Raw genomic sequence first — 20,457 nt, forward strand, 5'->3', positions numbered from 1 at the left:
CTTGGACTGCAGGACAAAGATGGAGGGTTAGAAGAAGACTTGCCACTGAAGGAAGCACCCTGTGCCATGTGGTGTGGGGAGTCAGTCACTCCTGACTGACCAGGTGGCTATAACTGCTCAGGACAGGGGCCTCGCTCACTATCTATCTTTTACTTTCTCTCTCTATCTGTTTTTCTCCCTATTTTGTAGTCTGCTAGGAGTGAAGCTACAGTAGAGCAGTGGACTTCTGCATGCTTTTCCATTTTGATCCGGTGTGATCTCGCCCTTCGTTTTGTTTTGTTTTATGAACTTTGGGTAGACTGCATGTACGTATTGTACTTTACCAGTATTTATTTGGCTCACATTTTTTCTTTTTTTCAGTTGTATGTGTGTGAGTGTGTGAAACAGAGTGGGTGTGCATGCATATCTCTTTGCATGTGTATGTGCTTGTTTTAATTGATCATTTTTACTTTTCACTTTTCATTGCCACGATCCTTTGTCTGTATCACGATTTGTTTTAATCATACAACAATATTTTAAGAAAAGATGCAGCTTTTTCCACACACCCTTACTGATAAAAAGTTCAACGAATTGAATATTTAGAGTAATCCCATTTTATATCAGATGAAAATAGTTAATGCCTTTGAGTCAAGTCTTAAAGCCAAATTCTTTCAGTTCAGAATGTGTGTCTCATCTAGTGAAGCACACACAGATTCATATTTATATTAAAATAAACACAAAGCTATCTGGTCTTTTCTGCGCTCGGTTTTCAATGAAGTTACTATTACAAACACTTGAAATTGTATAATTGCCACAAATCTGTTACCCATTGCTTTATAAATGGGAAATCTGCAGGTTAGTTTACACAGTATTTGTGTTGAGTTACATTTTAAATGACTTTTACATTCTGACATGAGCTTTGCTTCTAGTGCAGCCTTTATCACAGATTCATGTAAAGATGTGTGGTAGTTGGTTTGCTTTTAATTTTGCGTGTCTGCCATGGAAAAACAAAGAAAGCAAAACCTGACAAGCTGTCATGAGGAACAAGCGTTTTCTAGTTGAATTGTGTTGTTTGACACGACTGAAGGGTCTTTGTTACATCAACTCAAGGTTAGAAATGAAAGACTGCATGAGGTGTGGCTTGTTGCTGGTGTTGGCAAACACCTGGTGCCTTCTCTTTTCTTTGCTGAGCTGGGTGGCTCTTTGGGAGTGAGATAGTTTTATTGGACAAGCCCCTCTCTGATATTCGGGAGACGAGAGAAGGTCACTGTGAGGCGACTGAAATCTTAGTGTGTTTGTACAGGGTGATAAATGTACACCTTTATTTTCATACAATCTACACAAGAGACAATGATTTTCAAGTTGAAGCTCTACATTGGCCTGGTGTCCCCTCTCTCTTCCATCCTTCCTTTATTCACCCTACCTCCTCCCTTTGTTTACGAGGCAGCCATCTTGTTCTGCTCTAATGAGGGGACATCTAAAGCTGCTGGGATGGAGGGAAGGGGACGGGGCACTGAGATAAGTAAGCATTTTTGACAAATTTCACCAAAGCAGTTATTGAACCAGAATGTAAGCTGATTCTCTTTCTGCTTCCTCTACATAACCTTTTTTTTCAGTGTGATTTCCCTGGCAGTGGTTGAGTAGAATTTACATTTTAGTGACATGTTGGAATTAGAATTTCTGTTCTAATGGAAAAGCTTTGTGATGTACAGTGTAAAGTTTTCTTTCTTTTTTTAATCATTTCATGATTGTTGAAACTGGATGGATAGGAAATATAATATGCTAGTTATGGAATGTCTCCTCTTTGGCTGATGGATTATGGAAGTGAAGCCAATTGTGTTATACACCAATATGCTTTCATTCAATGGACAGCCTTTTTTGGTACCAGGCATACCTTCCCAATCACAATGCCATTGATTTATTATTTTTATATGTCAAAAAAATCCGAAAATTCTCACGTTTCCAATCATTTCTTTGTCTGTTTTCTTTTAGACCGTAAACAAATATGGGATTTACATGGATGGTTCCACACAGGACTTACCAACATTTAAATGTATCAAAAAAGCAAAACTTAGATATATGCAACAACTGTCATTACTGACATAATGATGACTCTTTTAAGATTTAAACCCAGTTAACATTTATAAAAACATTTGCCAATCAGATTAGGTTATTTCTGCTGCGACAGGGGAAGTGGAAGTTGTGATTAAGTCTGCAACTGCTTGAGGGACATATTCCACTATGTGCCAGGGCTCAAAAGCTTTGATATCAATCATAGTTGGCTTAACGGAGATAACTACTTCTTTTGTAAATAAATTCACAAAAATATTTTTGATATATTGAGAAAAACAAAAAATGTATTGGTCACCAGAGTTGAAAGAAGATATACATTTTTTTCATCTGGTAAACAAACATGCAACATGTTACATCCAAAACACCATTATATTATTGCATGCACAAATGTGATAGTAGTGCAAAGCTTACAAAACCAAAAGTTGGTTACTGAGGAAGATTGGTTTTGATGTAGAGAAAAGCTGCTAAAATCAGAGACAAAATATGTTTAGAGCTCCCACAAAACATAGACACTGCCCCGCCTGTCAGAATATTTTTCTTGAGTATACAGCAATTTCTGACAGGCGATGCTAATTACTTTACTCTATTTGCCTAACATGTTCTTATTCTCCAACACCAAAAACACTGAATGTTGTATTAACAGGTAATGTGTGATTCCAAACGTGTATTTCCATATATACGATATATATATATATATATATATATATATGTAGTCACATAAAATAACAACTAATTTGAGAATTTACAGCGGACTAAAGGTATGGAAATACACGGTTGGTAATTTACTTTTCACTATATTTATGAGTTATATAATTTAAAGGATTTAAGACAGATATCGATAATTTCCTTGCATGAGAGCAATTAGTTGGTATTTGATGCATTCCTAAGGGGAAAAAAGCAATTCTGAGATTTACAAAAAAAATCTTTAAAAGCATAAACATATAACAGAAAATACATACAATTAAGTCTTTTAGTTGGCAGATGTAATACAAGCCTTTCCCACCACCACTTATGCCATCTGTTGCATTGTAAGTGTCTATTAATGTTAAATAGTTTCCAAGTAAACAGTGATGGAAAAGCGTATTGTTCCTTTCTAATCCTCACTATGCCACAGAACGCATAGTCTCTTAAACATTGGCTAATTCCTTACCAGCCATACTGAGTGTAACTGTAAGATTAGGTGTATAATATACTATGGCTGAGGCTAATGCATTATAAGGAAGGGTTATATACAATAGGGAAATACTATTCTAATATGCTTGCCTCATCACGGCTAAAAAAAAACATGCAACAAGGACAGAAGACGACATTACCTTAAAAAATAATCTTTGGTGGCTGATGGTCCACTGAGTGGCGATTAACAACATCAACACACCTACCACCAGGTGCGAGAAAGGAGGTGCACAGCGATGGCATCACTTCTTGTTCTTTTTGTTTGTTCTCAGTTTGACTTTGTCCTTGAAATGATTTCCTGCTTTCACGTAGCACCAACTCAACGTGTTGAGTCCCAGAAAAATCCCATTTTTTTACTCAGAAGTAGATGAATCTGTAGATGGATCAAGAAAGTGAAGGAAAGTGGCTCCTGGTGGTTGCTTTGCACTCCAAGAACAACTTTGATGGAACATCCTCCTATTGATCAAGAGTCTGGAGAATGGTGTCTAAATCTAGATCCATATTATCCGTGGAACTGGAAGACAGACACATAATGACCTCTCAACACTGTGTTCAAATAAAATGGATATTAAATTAATGCACAGACAAAATAAAAACTTACATGTGTTCAGTAAAGCCAACAGAAGAATTTGGTCTAAATTCTTCTTCCATCATTTCTTTATTGATAGACTCCTGCGGGCTGAATGGCTGCGGGAACTGATGCCTGAAAGAAACAGCAGGAACATCTGTCACTTGATGAAAGGACTCACAATTGGCATGTTTTTGAGTGAGAAGCTGGCACAAATTACAAATCAGAGGCGCGTATCACTTTGATATTATGTTTAAACGGCTGACATATCAACAGTAATATGCATCGTACTTTTTTAGGCAGCCGTATTCAAGTACATTTAACTTGACTCAACCCAACCGGTAAATGCAAATATTAGCCATCTAAAGCTCGTAAAGTCTCTGTAAAATGTCATGAGATAACTTCTGTTGTAATTTGGCGCTACATAAAATACACTTGACTTGACATGCTGTTTACTTTAAACATAATTTTGCTGTGCTGCAAATAAGAAAAAAGTTGAGTTACCTTTGATCTGCTCAGGTAGTTTCTCTATTTTATGAGAAATGTAAGGCAAGTACACAATGTGACGCAGCACATAGCCCAAGTGTACAAACAACTCTTGCAAATTAACCTTAAATAATGTTCAAACCAGAACTAAATTTATAATTTAGGTCAAGATTTCAAAGTTTACTAAGAGGTGCCAGGTGCAGTTCAAAATATGCAAATTTGGATTGGAATATTCCACTTAATAAAAGTATTATATAGCTTTAGTAAGACACTGAAGCTAACTTAATACATGATGTGGCCAAACACAATATTTAAGATTCAAAATTTAAGATTTATTTATTAGGATAATCCACATTAATCAACATTTCTGTAAATGCGCGAGTGTTAGCCAGCCAGCTAATTTTCAAGTTAAGTCTTTACCTTTATGTAAGTGCATGTCTGTATAAAGAATATATTATGTAACCTTTAGGTTGCTTCAGTAAAATGTGTGGGAAAGTAGGGAGCGTATGGTGGGATTAAGAAAAGGGGCTTTTACTTTTAATAATAACAAATACCTTGGTATACTTTTTATAAGTAGGACTTGGGCATTTGTACTTTTTATATATCCAAAGAATTTAAGTGTCTCCTACATTAACAGAAGTGAGTTGGTGGTATTGAAATAAAGTGAAAGAGCGAAATGTGAGACTTACCCGGAGAAGCCACTAGCACTCCGAGGGTTTTCAGAGACGGGTGTCATACTGGGAGCTGGGGGTGAGGCTGAGCCAGCTTCCCTGCACACGCACGCACACACCAACACACCAACAAGTTCCCTTAAAATCATTATGCTTCAACTACATCAAATTACAACTTCATTTGTAAAATAGTCCCTTACGTGCCGACTTTAGTATGGAGAGACACAGGGATATAGCCCCCAATGGGTGATGCTTGAGGTTCTGTTTTAAACAAAGAGCAGTAAAAAAAAGAAATCCATCTGTTAGTTTTTTCTCATTTGAGCTTACAGTAAGAACATAAATCTGACATGAAGACCATTACCTGAGTAGAATTTTTTGAAAACTTCATGTTTAGGAAATTCAGGATACAGGTATGTTATGTGGTTGATGTCCCGGATCCGATCACCAAGGCTACGGATCTCAAGATCTCTCTTGGTGAAGGGCTGGATGTTCTGGATTTTCTGTCCCCCATCTAGATGAAAACAGAATGACAAACGTGTCAGTGCAAGCTCAGCCAGCACAACCATGCAAATTCACTACATACACACACACCTGCATGAAGTTAGTGTTACACCCATTATAAACTAAGGTGTCACAGCCATAATCATGACAACCCAACCATCTGATAGCAGTGGGTGAGAGAGCTAGCTCAATTAGTTTTTCATTATTCAAACTTTGCCAGATCCTCCTCACTGCGGAGGAGGGTCTGGCAAGGGTATGGCTAGTCCACACAGCATTCAGGGATAGGAGAAAATTGTGCTCTGGTTTATTAGCATTTCTTTAAACCAATCACAACTGTCATGGGGGCGCTAAACTCTGCACGGAGCCGCTGAAAAATAGCCTCAGGAAGGGACTTGTTTTGGTTGAGCCTAATAATTCAAAAGTTTTCGTGCCAGAGAAAACTTAGATTAGACAGACAGTCTAGCTACCTGTCTGGATTTACCCTGCAAAGATCTGAGGGGCAGTTAACTATAGACCTCATAAATCCACCGGATTTTTAAATTACAACACAAAGAAAGTGGTAGGGAACGGACATTGGCAAAAATACATGCATCTGGCAGAATTTCCTGCGGCACCAAAGCAATCCCAGAAGTGGAACGTCAAACAAATTGCAGCTGAGTAGACCTAGCTGAGGGTGCAACCCACTTGCGCTGTGCATGGTCACAACTCTCTGTTAGTGGATCAGAGGGAACGCAAAACGTATTGCAAAGGATTAAAAAAGAATTTCAGAAACAATTTTTTTTATTCAGGAGGACCAACCACAAAATGGGGGAGGGTGTTAAAGAGTAAAATGTCACTAATTCATTGATATTAAGTCCTCATATTCCTCCACATGAAAATAACAAATGTAAAAGATCTGTGGATGATTACCATCATCACCATGAAACACTGAATTTACTGGGTGTACCTTAACAGCATCATAGTCTAAACTGGAAATGGAAGAATTTGAGGGTAAAAACAATCAAACTTAAACTGAGGCCACACCAACACTTACTCTCAGTAGCGGACACATATGCAATGGTGATGCCGCCGATCTCAGAGTCACTAAAGCGAAGCAAGAATGTTCCGTTTGGCCTGTCTTTGAGAATCAGGTGTAGATGCTGCTTCCCAATGAAACCAAATATTAGCCTAGCGGAACAAAACATTGCAAACAATGGTTGTTAAAAACAGACTGTGGCTGGTTGCTAATATTTAATACTAAAATAGCAAGGGAGTCTCCTCACCCTTCGCTCCAGTAGGTCTTCAAGTACTTCTTGGTCAGCTCCATTACTCCCTCAAACCACTGCCAGAAAGTGAACGGTCGACCCGGGAGAACCTCCTGTAGAATTGAAACTGCACTGTAAGATTTGAGTGTATATCAGCGTGTGTATATCTGCGCGAGAGTACAAACTCCTGCGTGTACCTTATTAAACTGAGCCCAGGAAACCATCATGTTGCTGAAGTCGTCGGCAAAGTCAGGCTTGTCAAATATCTTCTGGGCCAAGAAGTGCTGGTTGTAGTGGTCCAGATTGTGATGTGTCTGGACCTCAGCAGTGAATTTACTGTTGAGAGTGTTGTACATCATCCCCCAGGGCACACGCTCGGGCACCATGAATGGCACTCTATCCTGATGACAACAACAAAGAGGCTGACACAACGAGAACACTGATATTCATTTATAAAAATGTCAGGGGAAGAGTGAAAGAAGAGTAGACGACATGTGTGTAGACTTTGTCTATTTTGTTTAGGGGCTTAGGCATTTTAAAAACACCGACCACATCACACTATTTCCACTCAACGCTTTGATTGACAAACCAAAGTGAGCAACAAACAGGAAGCCCGTTCAGGCCCAAAGAGACTGTGTGCACATTTCTGTAAGTCTGCGGCTCATTTACAACTCAACATAGTAAACTGGTAAAGCTGCTCATAATATTCTGTCTAATGAAATAAAGCAGAGGATATTTGTGGGTAGTGATGTTTGACTATTATGAGTCTTAAGTGCTTAATAGGTTGTGTGCAAACTCAGGTTTTCAGTTGATAATAACATTTTATATTAGCATTAAGGATACAATAATGGATTTTATCTTGCACAGTGATGATTCTCCTTTAATATTGACTTTATGGAAAACTCAACGGGCCTTTTAAACAGCAGAGAAAATAGTATATAACTTGTCAAACTGTATCACTGATAACAGACCCTAAAAAGTAGACAAACATAAAAGCAATGGCAGAGAAATTAACCATTTGACACTTACTGGTTCAGAAAAAGCACAGTCCCATATGATGGTGGCCAGAGCATTGTTGTCTTGACTACCGTGGACAATGACGACCACCGGAAGTGAGATCATCTATAATCAATGACATAATTTTTATAGTGTTTCACTGCTGTAGCCATTTAACAAAACTTGCAATGTGATACAGGAAAAAAAACGTTATCATGAAGCCAAGATCATGCAGTCAAGCAACAGGATGCAACAGGCAGTTAAAGAACAGGCAGAACAATGGCCAAACCTGTATCTTATAGGGAGTGTCACAGCCTGTGATGGTAATCTCTGTAGAGAACAGGAGAGCAAATTTCTCCTCGGTCACAGACTCGGATCCCTTCCTGTCTGCTCGCTTGATCCTTTTGATGGACTGTTTCACCAAAATAAAAATGTGTTAACAGGGCTAAAATATAATTTAATCCATGCAGAGAAATCCAATGCAGCACATACCATATTCCTGAATGTGGCACATGTGCTCTTGCTGGCTGTGTTGTGTTCTAGGATGGCTGTATTATTGATCAGTTCCCCAACATTATCACTGCAGGTAACAAAACAATAGTTCAATGTCATTTTTTGTCTTTTATAAGTTGTATAGTTAGTACTTAAATGGAACCCTTTTTAAGTGTTCATTTGAATTGATCTATATGAGAATTTGGGCTTACATGACACTAAACAACAAGCAAGATTATACATTACGCACAGTATTACAAATTTACAAATACATTTCAAGGGATCCAATTTACATAACAGAAATGTTCTATTATAGACACAGGACACTGAGTTTTAGCCATTTATTTTAAATAAATCTTGCTAAAACAAAAGCCTCCTCATTAAAACGTTACCTTTTGACAACCAAAACCCACTGTGATCCTTTACTATTAAATAGCAAATTCCTTAGGTCATTGCACAATGAAATATTACTCCTAAATTAACTAATAGTTTAGGATAACAAAGGTAGAATTTCCCCTTAAACCTAGCATTATATCTTAAAAGGTTTCACGATATCTATCCATTTCAGATTTTTTTGTTTTTATGTTTTTGGTTTCCCCCTTCAATTTAAAACCAACAAAAAATAATTAACAGAACACATCTAAAAAGAGTTACTACAGGGGCTAAAGAAGGCCACCATGAAAACCAATTAGCGATGTGCACTATTGCTCTCCTCCTCCCAGACAGTGTGCAGTCCTCCATGTTGTGCTGTGTATACAGTAGGACTCACCCTGGTATACTGCCCAGGCTCCTGGCCTGCAGTTCATTAATGATTTGCGCCTTCAGCACCACAGGCTTCCCGGGAGCAACTTTTTCCCCCAGAAGATATCGCACTGTTGTCGAAAACTTTGACTGAGTCTTAATGACCTGAGGGGGCTGCTTATCTACTACAAGAGAGCTGAAGGAGACAACAGTTATATATGTGAGGACAATGCTTCTTGTTTAAAAAATGTTTGAAAGTAAGTCATTTATTTATGTTGCTCTTTGTGAGTAAAGGAGAAGAAAAGAGTTGCACTGGAAAAGGTTTGATTTAAATGCATTCACTTTATTTCACAGCTTTCCAATTTAAAAAGAAAGAAATATATATATATATATATATATATATATATATATATATATATATATATATATATATATATATATATATATATATATATATATATATATATATATATATAGAAAAGAAAACAATGTAACTTTGCTACCTTTGAATCAAAACCTGCAGAAGTTGCCCCAGCCTTTCCTGGAGCTCTGGGATCGGTTCCCCTATCAGCATCAACTCCTGTCTCAGCTTCCCATTCACGCCAAGCAGCTGCTCACACCTAACAGATATTTAAAGATAGTGAGGTAGCAAGAAAGAAAGTAGGCCAGTGAAACATGAATGCTTATGTAATCATTTATCCTTCCATAAAATATAATGTGTTTACCAAAGAATATGACTTGAGTATTATTATTATTATTATTATTATATAAAAGCTTAAACAAAGAATAATGAGACTGGTTAGCTGATCAACAGCAATGCAATACAGACACATTCAATCAAAACGGGAAACGGGTGTGGTGCACCTCACCAGGTCTGCAGGGGGTTGAGGTTGTCGTCAAAAGGTTGTCCGATGGCGGCCTTGTGTTGTTCCCACCTCCACACCTTTAGCCTGCTCATCAGTCGGGTCTGACACTGGTCCAGACAGTCCACACACTCCTTGAGCAGCTGGAAACGCTTCTAAAACAACCAGCATCCAAACACATTACACTGACACACTTGGGCAAACACATGGATCAATAAACATCATGCAAACAAACACAGGAATATTACATACCTCCAAACACACCATCTATCAATTGTTTAATATTTAGTCAATAAAATGTATAAAATTGAAACTTGTGAAATTTCCAGAGGTTAAGGTTGTTATTGAGTTTGTCTGGACGTAAAAGATTTTTTTTTAGATTAGGTAAAGAAAAGTTGCAGATTCTATTTTTCAGAATCTTTACAAATTCGCCATTTCCATTTGATTATTTACAGAAAACAATGAACTATTTCACATGTTTTCTGTCGATCAACTGGTTGATTAACTAACCAACTGTTTCAGCACTAGTTTAGGGTGATCTCATAATAATCTGTATTTACTTATACGTAAAATAGCAAGGAGACATACTTAATGAGCATCTACTTTAGTGTGATAAGTAACATCTATCTATAAATCGAGATATCTCTGTGCTTGTGTCCCCACACATGTGCAGTACCACAGCAAGGCGGGGAGTTGCTGAATCCCTAAAGGCTCATTGATTGCTGTTCAGGTGTCATGCCAAAACTGATCATCTGCCAAAACTCATTGCTGTCAACCCTACATGCAAATGATGAAATAGGGGACACGCTAAATCTCTAGATGAGTGGCCGCCGAGCCGTGACTGATTGAACCGTGCTGTAACGTGTTTACAGGTTGGGGCTCTCAAGCACGTTGATTAGTCGCGTACATTTCTCTGGCCGTTCTGCGGGCTACCATGATGTTGTGACTGCAGAATGAAAAAGTGGACACATAACTGTAACTGTGTTACAGGTTGAGTTTTATTTAAAAGAAACTAACCACAAAAAAAAACATTCGCATAGGCCATATCAAACCGCATGTGACCGCAGAGCGCAAGTTTTCCTTTCAAAAGTTAAGTTAAATTAAAAAGAGAAGCATTATCACTCAGGACAATGGATTTTAAGGTGGAGATTTTCAACTCTAAGGCCAGGCAATCTGCCAGTTCCAAACAGGCATTTTTGGAACGGGCAATGCACTGGTCAGACTTATGGTATAATTAAACAGCATGAACAGCATGGCGTTAGAACAACTTTTAACAATAGTGTTTTTATAATGTGCTTTAATTGTTTTCAGAAATCTTTATCACCCTCTAGGGTGCCACTTATGCTGGCACACAAAGGTGGATCTATTGCCAAGCTCACCGTGGCCATTGCTTTCACATTGTATTCCAGCTGCTGGATGTGATTCTGGAGTTTTTGGATTTCTGATTTTGCGGGATCCAATCCATTCTGTTGGATCGGTCCTGTACAAACATAAATAACATCATATGTTAAGTCCAAACAAAAACAAAATAACATCCAGACAAACAAATTATGAAAGGCAACTTTTCTTAACGCTTGATAACAAATATTGACAAAACAATGACTAAATATTAATATATTAATAATATATTGGTCATTGTTTTGATAAGAAAGCAAAAATCATTTGAGTCATTTATTTGTCAGGATGAGTGATGTGAGGGAACAGACAAAATACAGTAAGCCTGGCCAGATATTCATAAAACATTTTCATGAATAACATCACAATGACAATGTTACATAAGTTAAAATTGACAGTGACAATTCCAAGATAAAGGAAATAAAGCCCGATCATGAAATCCTGAGAAAAAACAAGTTACATTGAGCAACATGTACACATGCCAGACCCACGAGCCAGGCCAAGGCAAGACAGAAAAAAGAAGGACACAAAATACTTGTGTAGCATAAAGGACTACAGCACAACTGCATTTTGCTGTGCAACACTGCATTGTACAATGACAATAAATGAAGCTTTAATTTATAGTAGCCCATCATCGTTTACATTATCTTATCCATGTCTAACAGTCAAGTCATTTAAAAACATTACCATGAAACCATTACTTAATCTTGTAAAAGAGGAACTAAAATAACCTTTTTCCAATTTCAGTTTCTATGAGTAATTGAAATTTATTGGTACTTAGTGCTACTGTGTGTCTGTTCATAGTATTTTAGATATGAACCATGAAGCTGAGCCTTAATGAAGAGAATCTCTGTGGTCAGTCTTCTATGTGTTCATATGTGTTTGTGTCTGTCACCTTGTAATTCCTCATAGTTCTGCCTCTCCCAGTTGAGCTCTTCTTGTAGCTGGTGCATCTTTTGTCGGATGTCCTGGACCTCCAGCACCTTTAGAACCAGGTGGTCCACATCTTGCATGTTAGGGAACGAGGACTCTCTATTCGGGTACTGTGGGTACTGTGGAGGGTTGGGCATCGGAGTACGCTACAGACATGGAACAACACTTAATACAATAAACAATAAACAACTTAATAATACACTAACAGTTTTGGTGATGGGGTCAGAACTGTTTTACACATTACCTGTTGCCGATATTAATAGTGGAAATTACCTTGAAAACAGATTTACTTTATCTATCTCCCTGTAGTACAACCAAATCAATTTACACCCTCCAAAGGCCTGATAGATATATATACTGTATTCATATATACTGTGTATATATATATATATATATATATATATATATATATATATATATATATATATATATATATATATATAGTATACTGTATATATACTATTGCCTGCAAAGTGTTATGCCTTTTTTGTCTATGTATTTGTAATGACATTTACTTGTAGTTTCTTTCTTCATCTATTAAATGTACACTCTAAGATCAAGCCTCAACGAGCCATACTGTAAAAAATTATCAGACAGCTTATTTGGGTGAGGGATGTAGTTGAAATAAACACAGATAGTATTTAGAGATCTTACCGTGCTGAGAAGAACCCTCTCCTTTGTGAGGATCTCCCTGACTAGCACTCCAAACTGTAGAGGCTGCTGCTGAAACATGGCCTGTGAATCAAGCACATGTCTTATTAAATATTAAAAAATTAACTTCAATTCAATTCAATTGTATTTATAGTATCAAATGGTAACAACTTATCTCAAGACACTTTACGGATTGTAGGTCTAGACCACACTCCATAATTGAAAAAAAAAAAAAGAAATCCCCAAGAGCAAGCATTTAGTGTGACAGTGGCGAGGAAAAACTTCCTTTTAGGGAGAAACCTCAGAAAGACCCAGGTTCTTTGTAGGCGATGTCTAACAGTGTCGGTTGGGGGTGATGAACAGCGGCAATAATAGTCACAATAAAGATAATGGAACTATTAATAGAAATAGTAGTTGTGGTCCTTCATGGGGAAGCAGGGCACTGCAGGGCGTTACAGGGTAAAGCAGGGCATAGCAGATTGTAGCAGGGCAATGCGGGCCGTCGCAGATTGTTGCAAGGCACTGCATGTCATAGCAGGACGTAGAAGGGTGTAGCAGGACGTAGCGGGGCGTAGCAGGGCATTGCAGGGCATAGCAAAGTGTACGACATAGCAAGAAACGGAGGCACTGGTTCCCCCTCTCTCTCTCTATAGGAAGTAACTCTGCATTCTGGGAGCGCAGTGCCCTAGTGGGACAATGAGGTCCTGCGATCTCTTCAAGATATGATGGTGCTTGACCATTTAGAGCTTTGTGGGTCAGGAGAAGGATTTTAAATAAAATCCTGGATTTTACAGGACGCCAATGCAGAGAAGCTAATACATGAGAAATATGATCTCTTTTCTTAGTTCTTGTCGGAAGACGAGCCGCAGCATTCTGGATCTGCTGGAGCGTCTTAAGGGACTTATTTGTGCAACCTGAAAGCAAGGAATTATAGTAGTTCAGCCTGGAAGTAGCAAATGCTTGGACAACTTTTTCACCATCGTTTTGAGACAGGATGTGCCTGATTCTGGTAATGTTACGACGGTGAAAAAACGCTGTTCTTGAGGTTTGTTTTAAGTGGGCATTAAAGGATATACAGTTAGAAGATCATTAGTAATTTTCATTAGTGCTGTCTCTGTGCTATAATGCATTCTTAATCCTGACTGAAAGTCCTGAAATAAACTATAGCTATTTAGAAAGTCATATAACTGATTAGCAACTATCTTTTCAAGGATCTTGGAGAGAAAGGGAAGATTAGATATAGTTGCCACTTCTTTAATTAGCCTTGTTGGGATGGGGTTTAAGAGGAAGGTAGATGGCTTAGCTAAAGCAACCTTTAACATTAATTGTTGAAGGTCTATAAGATAAAAGCAGTCTAAGTGTATGTCAGGTTTTGTCATTTTTATTAACTGTCCTGTAAATGTTATCCCTAATTGTTATAAATTTATAATTAAAGAAGCTCATGAAGTCGTCACTACTCAGGGCTTTAGGAATGCATGGCTCAATAGAGCTGTGACTCTTGTTCAGCCTGGCTACAGTGCTAAAAAGAAAGCTTGGGTTGTTCTTATTTCCTTTTATTAGTGATGTGTAATAGTCTGATCTGGCATTTCTAAGGGCCTTCCTATATTTTTTCAGACTGTCTTGCCGATCTAAACAAGATTTTCCAGTTTGGTGGAGTGCCATTTACTTTCAAGGTTTGTTTTAGTTTTCGAGTTTGGGAGTTATACCAAGGTGCTGGTTTCCATTTTGAGGTGAGCAACAGAGTCTAAAGTTGTCCATGGCGAGGCCATAGCACCATGTACAAAATTTTCAATTTGGGAGTGACTAAAGTTAACATGAGTCCTCTGGTATATCAAGGAACAACATTGAGTTAATTGCTGTTGGAATATGTTCCTTAAATTTAGCTGTAGTACTGTAAGATAGGCCTGTACTGTAGAAGCTTTAATCTAATTTTGTATAGTCGGGTTGTAAGATTTTGAAAGTCATTAATGAATGGTCTGATAATAAAGAAAAAACATCCTTAAAACCACCTTGTAGCTATTAGTATGCAGTGGTTTATTCAGTTAATGTTATACATTTCTGCTGGCAACAAACATATTTAAAGAAGCTTCTGCGGTTATTAAGAATTTCTAAAAGACATTCTTTTCTTGGTATCTTGTGGTCAGTAGAGTGTATGTAGGCTTTTATTTTTTACTTAAAGTAGTTGAAGGTTGTGGGCAGCCCAACAAACTCTTTACATTACTAATAAGAGACATGATATATTCCATTAGATAAAAACACCATCTTCCTGTCTTTGGTTTTATCGGTCTCAGTCACTCAAACGTGCTGCAATCACTGGCAGCAGCTTAGCATTAAAATGTACTTAACAGCGTGAGGAAATTGAATTTGACCTAAACTGCAAACACCAAGAATAGTGACACTGTCCTATTGAAACCTTTAAGGGATTCCAGGGTGGAACCTAAATACTATTGTGGGACAGACGTTACCCAGTTCCCCTACCATGTTTCTGCTGATATTCATCAGCTTCATCCTGTCCACCACATTTGCGTTCTGCTGAGCAATCGATTGCAGCATGCTGATAGTCTGGTCCAACAGAGCCTGAGCCTTGCTCTGCTGCTCCACCTTTTCCAGCACAAAGTCATCCCTGTGAACACACACACACAAATATATACATACATGCCCATGCATATACAGTATGTGCATGCAAACATTCACACATGAATATAGATCCACACATCCAAAGCCACAGAACAAAGACACAATATGCAAAAAACATGATGATGTTATTATTATAAAATTATTATTATTACTATAGCATGTTTATGTAACTGTTTTTGTGAACATTTGTGTGTGTCTATGTAAAGTATATGTGTGCACATGTGTTTGTGTCATACCATCTTTGGCTCTCAATCCATTCAGCTAAAAAATGTCTGACTTCAATGGGGAAGGCGGATGGGGGATAGAGGTTGTTTAAGGTGTCATCAGACAGGCACTGTATCATCTGGGACATGTGTATCCATTGGGCCATGATCAAGCAGTGCTACACAAGTCAGAGTAAAATGACAATATGTATGAGTTGCAACACATTTTTAATTTACAGTGGAAACAAACAGGAATCGTCTTAAACAAGCACCACACTGGTGTTAAAGATTAAGGCATCTTATAGGAGCTTTACTTATGATCAACAAATCCCACAAAAAGACCAAAACCGAAAATGCATAAGTCTGTCTCTATACTTTCCCACTTCCCAACCCTGATTGCAGTAGGCCCCAGCAACTTCCTTCCTCCCAAAGATGTAAATCTTTGGAAAATGGCTAATCAATATATAGTTTAGTTTTTTAACCTCAATAATCCAAATATCCTGCCAGCAGGAGCATCTCATGCTGTAGCTACCCACATAGCATATCAGGCCTTGGATACACAGACAACATTGGTTTGGGTGTTTCCACAGGATTTGTTGATGATAAGAAAGAAAGAAAAAAAAAAGATCAAAACTACTGCATCCAGGTCAAACAAAAGTCTGGAAAACAGCTGTGAAGAAACAGAGATAGATGTCTTAAATATGTTGCTGGCCACAAGCCAGTGTATCATGTGAACTGTATAAGCTTCCCACATGTAGTGTGACCCTTATAGTGTAAAAACTAGCAAACTCAAACTGTCTATGAATGCTTGGATATCTCTCTGCCGTCTGACTGTATTTTTGTAAGTTAAAAGTGGTTTCCTGCTTCATTCCTGATCTGAGTTATGTTTGTGTTGACTTTATAACACAACACTTTTTATTTCATAAAGTATCTTCAATCTAAACACTATACCTTTGAAAGATGAGAAGAGAGCTAATTTAATAAACAAGAAAACCCTTATAGTTAGTCATATCTATTATGCAAGTGTTGTGTCACACTAAAAAGTTTTTGAGTGAACAAGCGGAGTGTCAGACAGTTCCTGTCATCCAACATGAAGGCTGTTACTTAGCTACCACAAACATTATATTTCTTCATAATAAGTTAACAGCCAACTTAGAATAACAGCTATTTGTCTTTGAATACTTTCAAGCTCGGCCAGAGACATGTCAAGGTTAGACCATTTATAGTATATGGTTATAATTAAATTATTATTATTACTTCCACTACATTTACTCTTTGAGGGGGCTCTAAGAATTTGAGAAGTAAAGAGAAGACTGTTGGGAGAACAAATCCCTCCCTCTAAAAGTCACAGTACAACACTTGGGAAATACGCTTCTTTGTTTTCTTGCCGAGAGTTAGATGAGAAGATTGACACCACTCTCATGTCTTTATGATACATATGAAGCTATAGTCAGGATAAGCTGAATGGATAGTTTCCAATAAAGACAAGAAGCATAGGGAGCCAATTTTTATTTTCCTTCAGTGCTACGTCTGGGTTTGCAGTATATTTTTGGGTTTTCTCCAGTCAAGTCTTTACTGGTCTAATCAGCGAACAGAGGGAGTGGCTGAGAACAATGACATTGAGGTTGTGTGCCAGCCGTAATGGCGGCGCAGAAAGATGCAAGCGAAGCAATTCGATCTGTTGTGGCAATGCTGCCGGATATCCCCAAGTTAAAGCCAGAGCAAGAACAATCTTTGCTGAGTTTTGTTAGTGGCCATGATGTTGTGGCCCCCCTGCCCAAGGGGTTCAGGAAAAGTTTGATTTTCCAGCTCACTCTGTTAGTGATGAAGGAGTTTGCTAAGGCAAATGCTAGCGACGTCATGATAAGATGTTTTGGCAGATCCAGAGTGGTTCTTGGCAGATCCAAAGGTTTTAAACTTCAACATAGTACCCACCTTCAAGGAAGTTAATACTTGTCAATAGATGGTGGCCAGACTCTCTGTACAAATGAAATGTATGAGAGTCTGGTAGGATCAGGATAGCCAATACCAACATCGACAACTAATCTTTCCAGTTTTAGTCAATACATTTTTTGACTAAAACTGAGAAACAAAGACTTTTGTCAGCTATTTTTTTATTTAGCTATTTTATTTTATTATGTTTAACATTTCTGTAAATCTGGCAAAACCAATAATTCTGTGATTTTAGTTAAACTTAATTTCCATAAGATTTTATCTGATATATCATTATCTGATCAAAAACACAGGTGCCTTCCAACACTTCACTAGTTCGACTGACTTTAGCAGTTTAGATAACAGACACTCAACTATCCTACTGTCATCATTACAGACATGTAAACTAATTACAGACAAAAGACAAGTTTGTGGACTAATGGAGGCTTTTGCCCATGTTTGTGGATTATTTGACTCACAGAGAGTTCTGCCTTTATTGTATGATCATAGTTTTTTTGTCAGCAACATTGAGCCAAGTGTCCAAAGTCTGTCCTTGGGCTCCATAAGTGAGAGCCACAGATAGTTCCATGTATACAACATCCAAAAAAGAAAGGATCCATGTACAAACAGATAAATGAGGTGAAAAAAGCTGAAAGGCTGACTGGTCAATCAGAATCAAAACATTGACAGCAACAGGCACAGTCACATTAAACTAAGAGGACATTTTGGATGCAACATTGTTCCAGAACTGACCAACAGGAGAACACTCCCAGAACATGTGAAGATTTGTACCTTGAGCTTTTAATGGGCAGAAAATGCATAAAGGGCTGTTAATTATTTTCATTTGGTGCATTTTCACAAGGGTGAGGTATGTCCTATGATTGAAATTGAATTCCCTCTGCTGGATTGAAAGATGCTTCTGGAGTGTTAGACCATACATCATGCCAGGTAAGATCAACACTCAGGCCTGGGCCATCGCGTACCCAGATCCTCTCAATAGGAATGGCAGAGCAGCCAGATATCACTAAGAGATGATAAAGCCTAGATACCATCCCAAGTTTTTAGGCTGTACAGACACATAAATAACTTCTGAATAGGTTGGATGGGCAAAGGCCTCTGCTAGGGAACACTGTATGCATTGAGTGCCAACGTTAACTGAAGGTAAAAAGAAAAAAAGAGGAGCGTGGTAGATTGAATGCATTTTAGAAGTCAGAGACAGGGGACCAATCAAGGTTAACAAGCCAACCTCGCCAAAAATGTCTTTTAGACAATGAACTCCCCTTTGTCCCATTGTGGAGCTGTTATCTCCCTCCCACCAATAGGGAGGGCAATGCTATTGAATATTGGGGAAAAAGTGTGCCAGTTACAAGCTATATGGCAGTGTGTTTGAGTTAATCTCCAAGTTTTGATAAAATGAGAGATAATGGCGCCAAAGCGTAGCTGGGACTGTTTGTTGGAAACATGGCAAAAAGAATGTCATGAAGTGACCAAGGCTCTGTCGCAGCACTTTCTAAGGTATGCCAGCAAGCAGACACATCTGGACTAAACCAAGGGCTTGAATCGACATGGGGAGACCCATCCACTTGTCCATATCCTTCAAAACGCCGTTCAGAGCAACACAATCATTTTGTTTAATAATCTGGTTTAAGCAGGGGAAAACCTCAATGCCTAAATATTCATATCGGCAGAGATGGTTGAATTATGGTAAGAATCATTTAAATGAAGTAGTGCAGGCTTTGACCAGTTCATTTTAAAGCCTGATATCTTCCATACACCTTATTGAAGGAGAGGAAGAGATTGAGAAGGGTTTTCAAAAAAGACCAACACATCGTGCGCAAATAGTGACAGGTGATGCAGTGTATTACAAATGCATGTTGGTTACACCATAGAATGGCAAATGGCTTGAGCCACCGGCTCTAAAGAAATGACAAATAGTGCAGGATTCAAGGGTTGGCCGGAGGATCTAGAAACTGGAAATAAAGAGGAGGATGTGTGTCCGGTTAAGACTCGGGCTGAGGGATTAGAATACAAAGCTTTAATCATACCAATGAAAGTTTTCCTAAGGTCCATCACCTCTAAGACTGACCATAAAAATAGCCGCTCAGTGTCCTCCGCCTCATTAACAATGTGGAGAAGGCGTCTAACATCATGATTTCCCTTTTTGCATATTCTGTACTGCCATCTTAGTTCTTCAATATTAATCAAATTTTCCAAGCTAGCTGATTCCTCTGCTAAAAACTGAGGCAAGTCAAGCTGATTCAACCACCTTACACCCAGTGGGATTTATACAAGGCAATCTCAGATTCATCCAGATTGGAGTAAAATGTCTGGAAGGATTTATTTATTTCAACAGGATCAGTTCTAATATTACCATATGAAGATTTAATATTGGGAATATCTGCAATAAACTGAATAATATAGGATTGATTTTTCAGTAAAGAAGTATTGAAACGCCATCTAACCGCACGTTGCATTTGATTAGTGAGTGTATTATAGAAATTGCCATCAAAAACATTTGGCACATAAGATGACAAATAAAAAAGGGTCTGGCGCCAATGCACCACTTGTGGAAATCACAATCCTGCGTGTATCATCTGACCAAGAGGACACCTTAAGTGGGAGATTCCGTTTGACAACAACGGCCTTGCCTTTTTGTTTTTAAGCTTGCTGAGGAGGATGCAATTATATGACAGAATAGATTTGCTAAACAGCCGGCATTCTCTTTCTTAGCAAGCCCAGAGTGCTGGCAAGTTTATGAGGAACATTCAGTCCGCCACAATTCCAAACTAAAAATGTAAGATCACCCATTATCAAAAAAGCTGCATTCTAAATGAAAATACATGTGATTATTGCTACCGCCTTTCACTTCGCTAAATCCTAACAATAGTGCATCCAAAGGTAAGTCCCTAAAACACAGAA

General features: G+C 38.1%; 1 protein-coding gene and 2 long non-coding RNA genes across 4 annotated transcripts in view; 2 read left to right on the top strand and 1 right to left on the bottom strand.

Moving 5' to 3' along the window:
* The window catches only part of LOC117947806, a 19,174-nt gene extending 9,860 nt beyond the window's left edge, over nt 1-9,314 (top strand). The window contains exons 4-5 of the long non-coding RNA XR_004657318.1: nt 2,616-2,716; nt 9,300-9,314. This is a non-coding gene — a long non-coding RNA (uncharacterized LOC117947806). The remainder of the gene's footprint in view (nt 1-2,615; nt 2,717-9,299) is intronic.
* Nucleotides 3,010-20,457, bottom strand: part of stat6 (signal transducer and activator of transcription 6, interleukin-4 induced) — a 24,809-nt gene continuing 7,361 nt past the window's right edge. The window contains exons 2-20 of one of the 2 annotated variants that reach the window (XM_034877003.1): nt 15,640-15,806; nt 15,245-15,389; nt 12,770-12,850; nt 12,078-12,261; nt 11,167-11,267; nt 9,794-9,942; nt 9,428-9,544; nt 8,953-9,120; nt 8,184-8,271; nt 7,981-8,103; nt 7,725-7,817; nt 6,893-7,096; nt 6,714-6,808; nt 6,485-6,618; nt 5,312-5,461; nt 5,151-5,211; nt 4,969-5,049; nt 3,827-3,928; nt 3,010-3,739 (exon numbers count right to left, since the gene is read on the bottom strand). In XM_034877003.1, the coding sequence (XP_034732894.1) occupies nt 3,682-3,739; nt 3,827-3,928; nt 4,969-5,049; nt 5,151-5,211; nt 5,312-5,461; nt 6,485-6,618; nt 6,714-6,808; nt 6,893-7,096; nt 7,725-7,817; nt 7,981-8,103; nt 8,184-8,271; nt 8,953-9,120; nt 9,428-9,544; nt 9,794-9,942; nt 11,167-11,267; nt 12,078-12,261; nt 12,770-12,850; nt 15,245-15,389; nt 15,640-15,773 (2,268 nt within the window). In that variant the 5' untranslated portion in view covers nt 15,774-15,806 and the 3' untranslated portion in view covers nt 3,010-3,681. The remainder of the gene's footprint in view (nt 3,740-3,826; nt 3,929-4,968; nt 5,050-5,150; nt 5,212-5,311; nt 5,462-6,484; nt 6,619-6,713; nt 6,809-6,892; nt 7,097-7,724; nt 7,818-7,980; nt 8,104-8,183; nt 8,272-8,952; nt 9,121-9,427; nt 9,545-9,793; nt 9,943-11,166; nt 11,268-12,077; nt 12,262-12,769; nt 12,851-15,244; nt 15,390-15,639; nt 15,807-20,457) is intronic. The other variant, XM_034877004.1, reaches the window with a different exon arrangement.
* The window catches only part of LOC117947810, an 18,637-nt gene continuing 11,855 nt past the window's right edge, over nt 13,676-20,457 (top strand). The window contains exon 1 of the long non-coding RNA XR_004657321.1: nt 13,676-13,843. This is a non-coding gene — a long non-coding RNA (uncharacterized LOC117947810). The remainder of the gene's footprint in view (nt 13,844-20,457) is intronic.

Source organism: Etheostoma cragini, chromosome 7, assembly GCF_013103735.1.
Source record: "Etheostoma cragini isolate CJK2018 chromosome 7, CSU_Ecrag_1.0, whole genome shotgun sequence".
Taxonomy (NCBI): Eukaryota; Metazoa; Chordata; class Actinopteri; order Perciformes; family Percidae; genus Etheostoma; species Etheostoma cragini.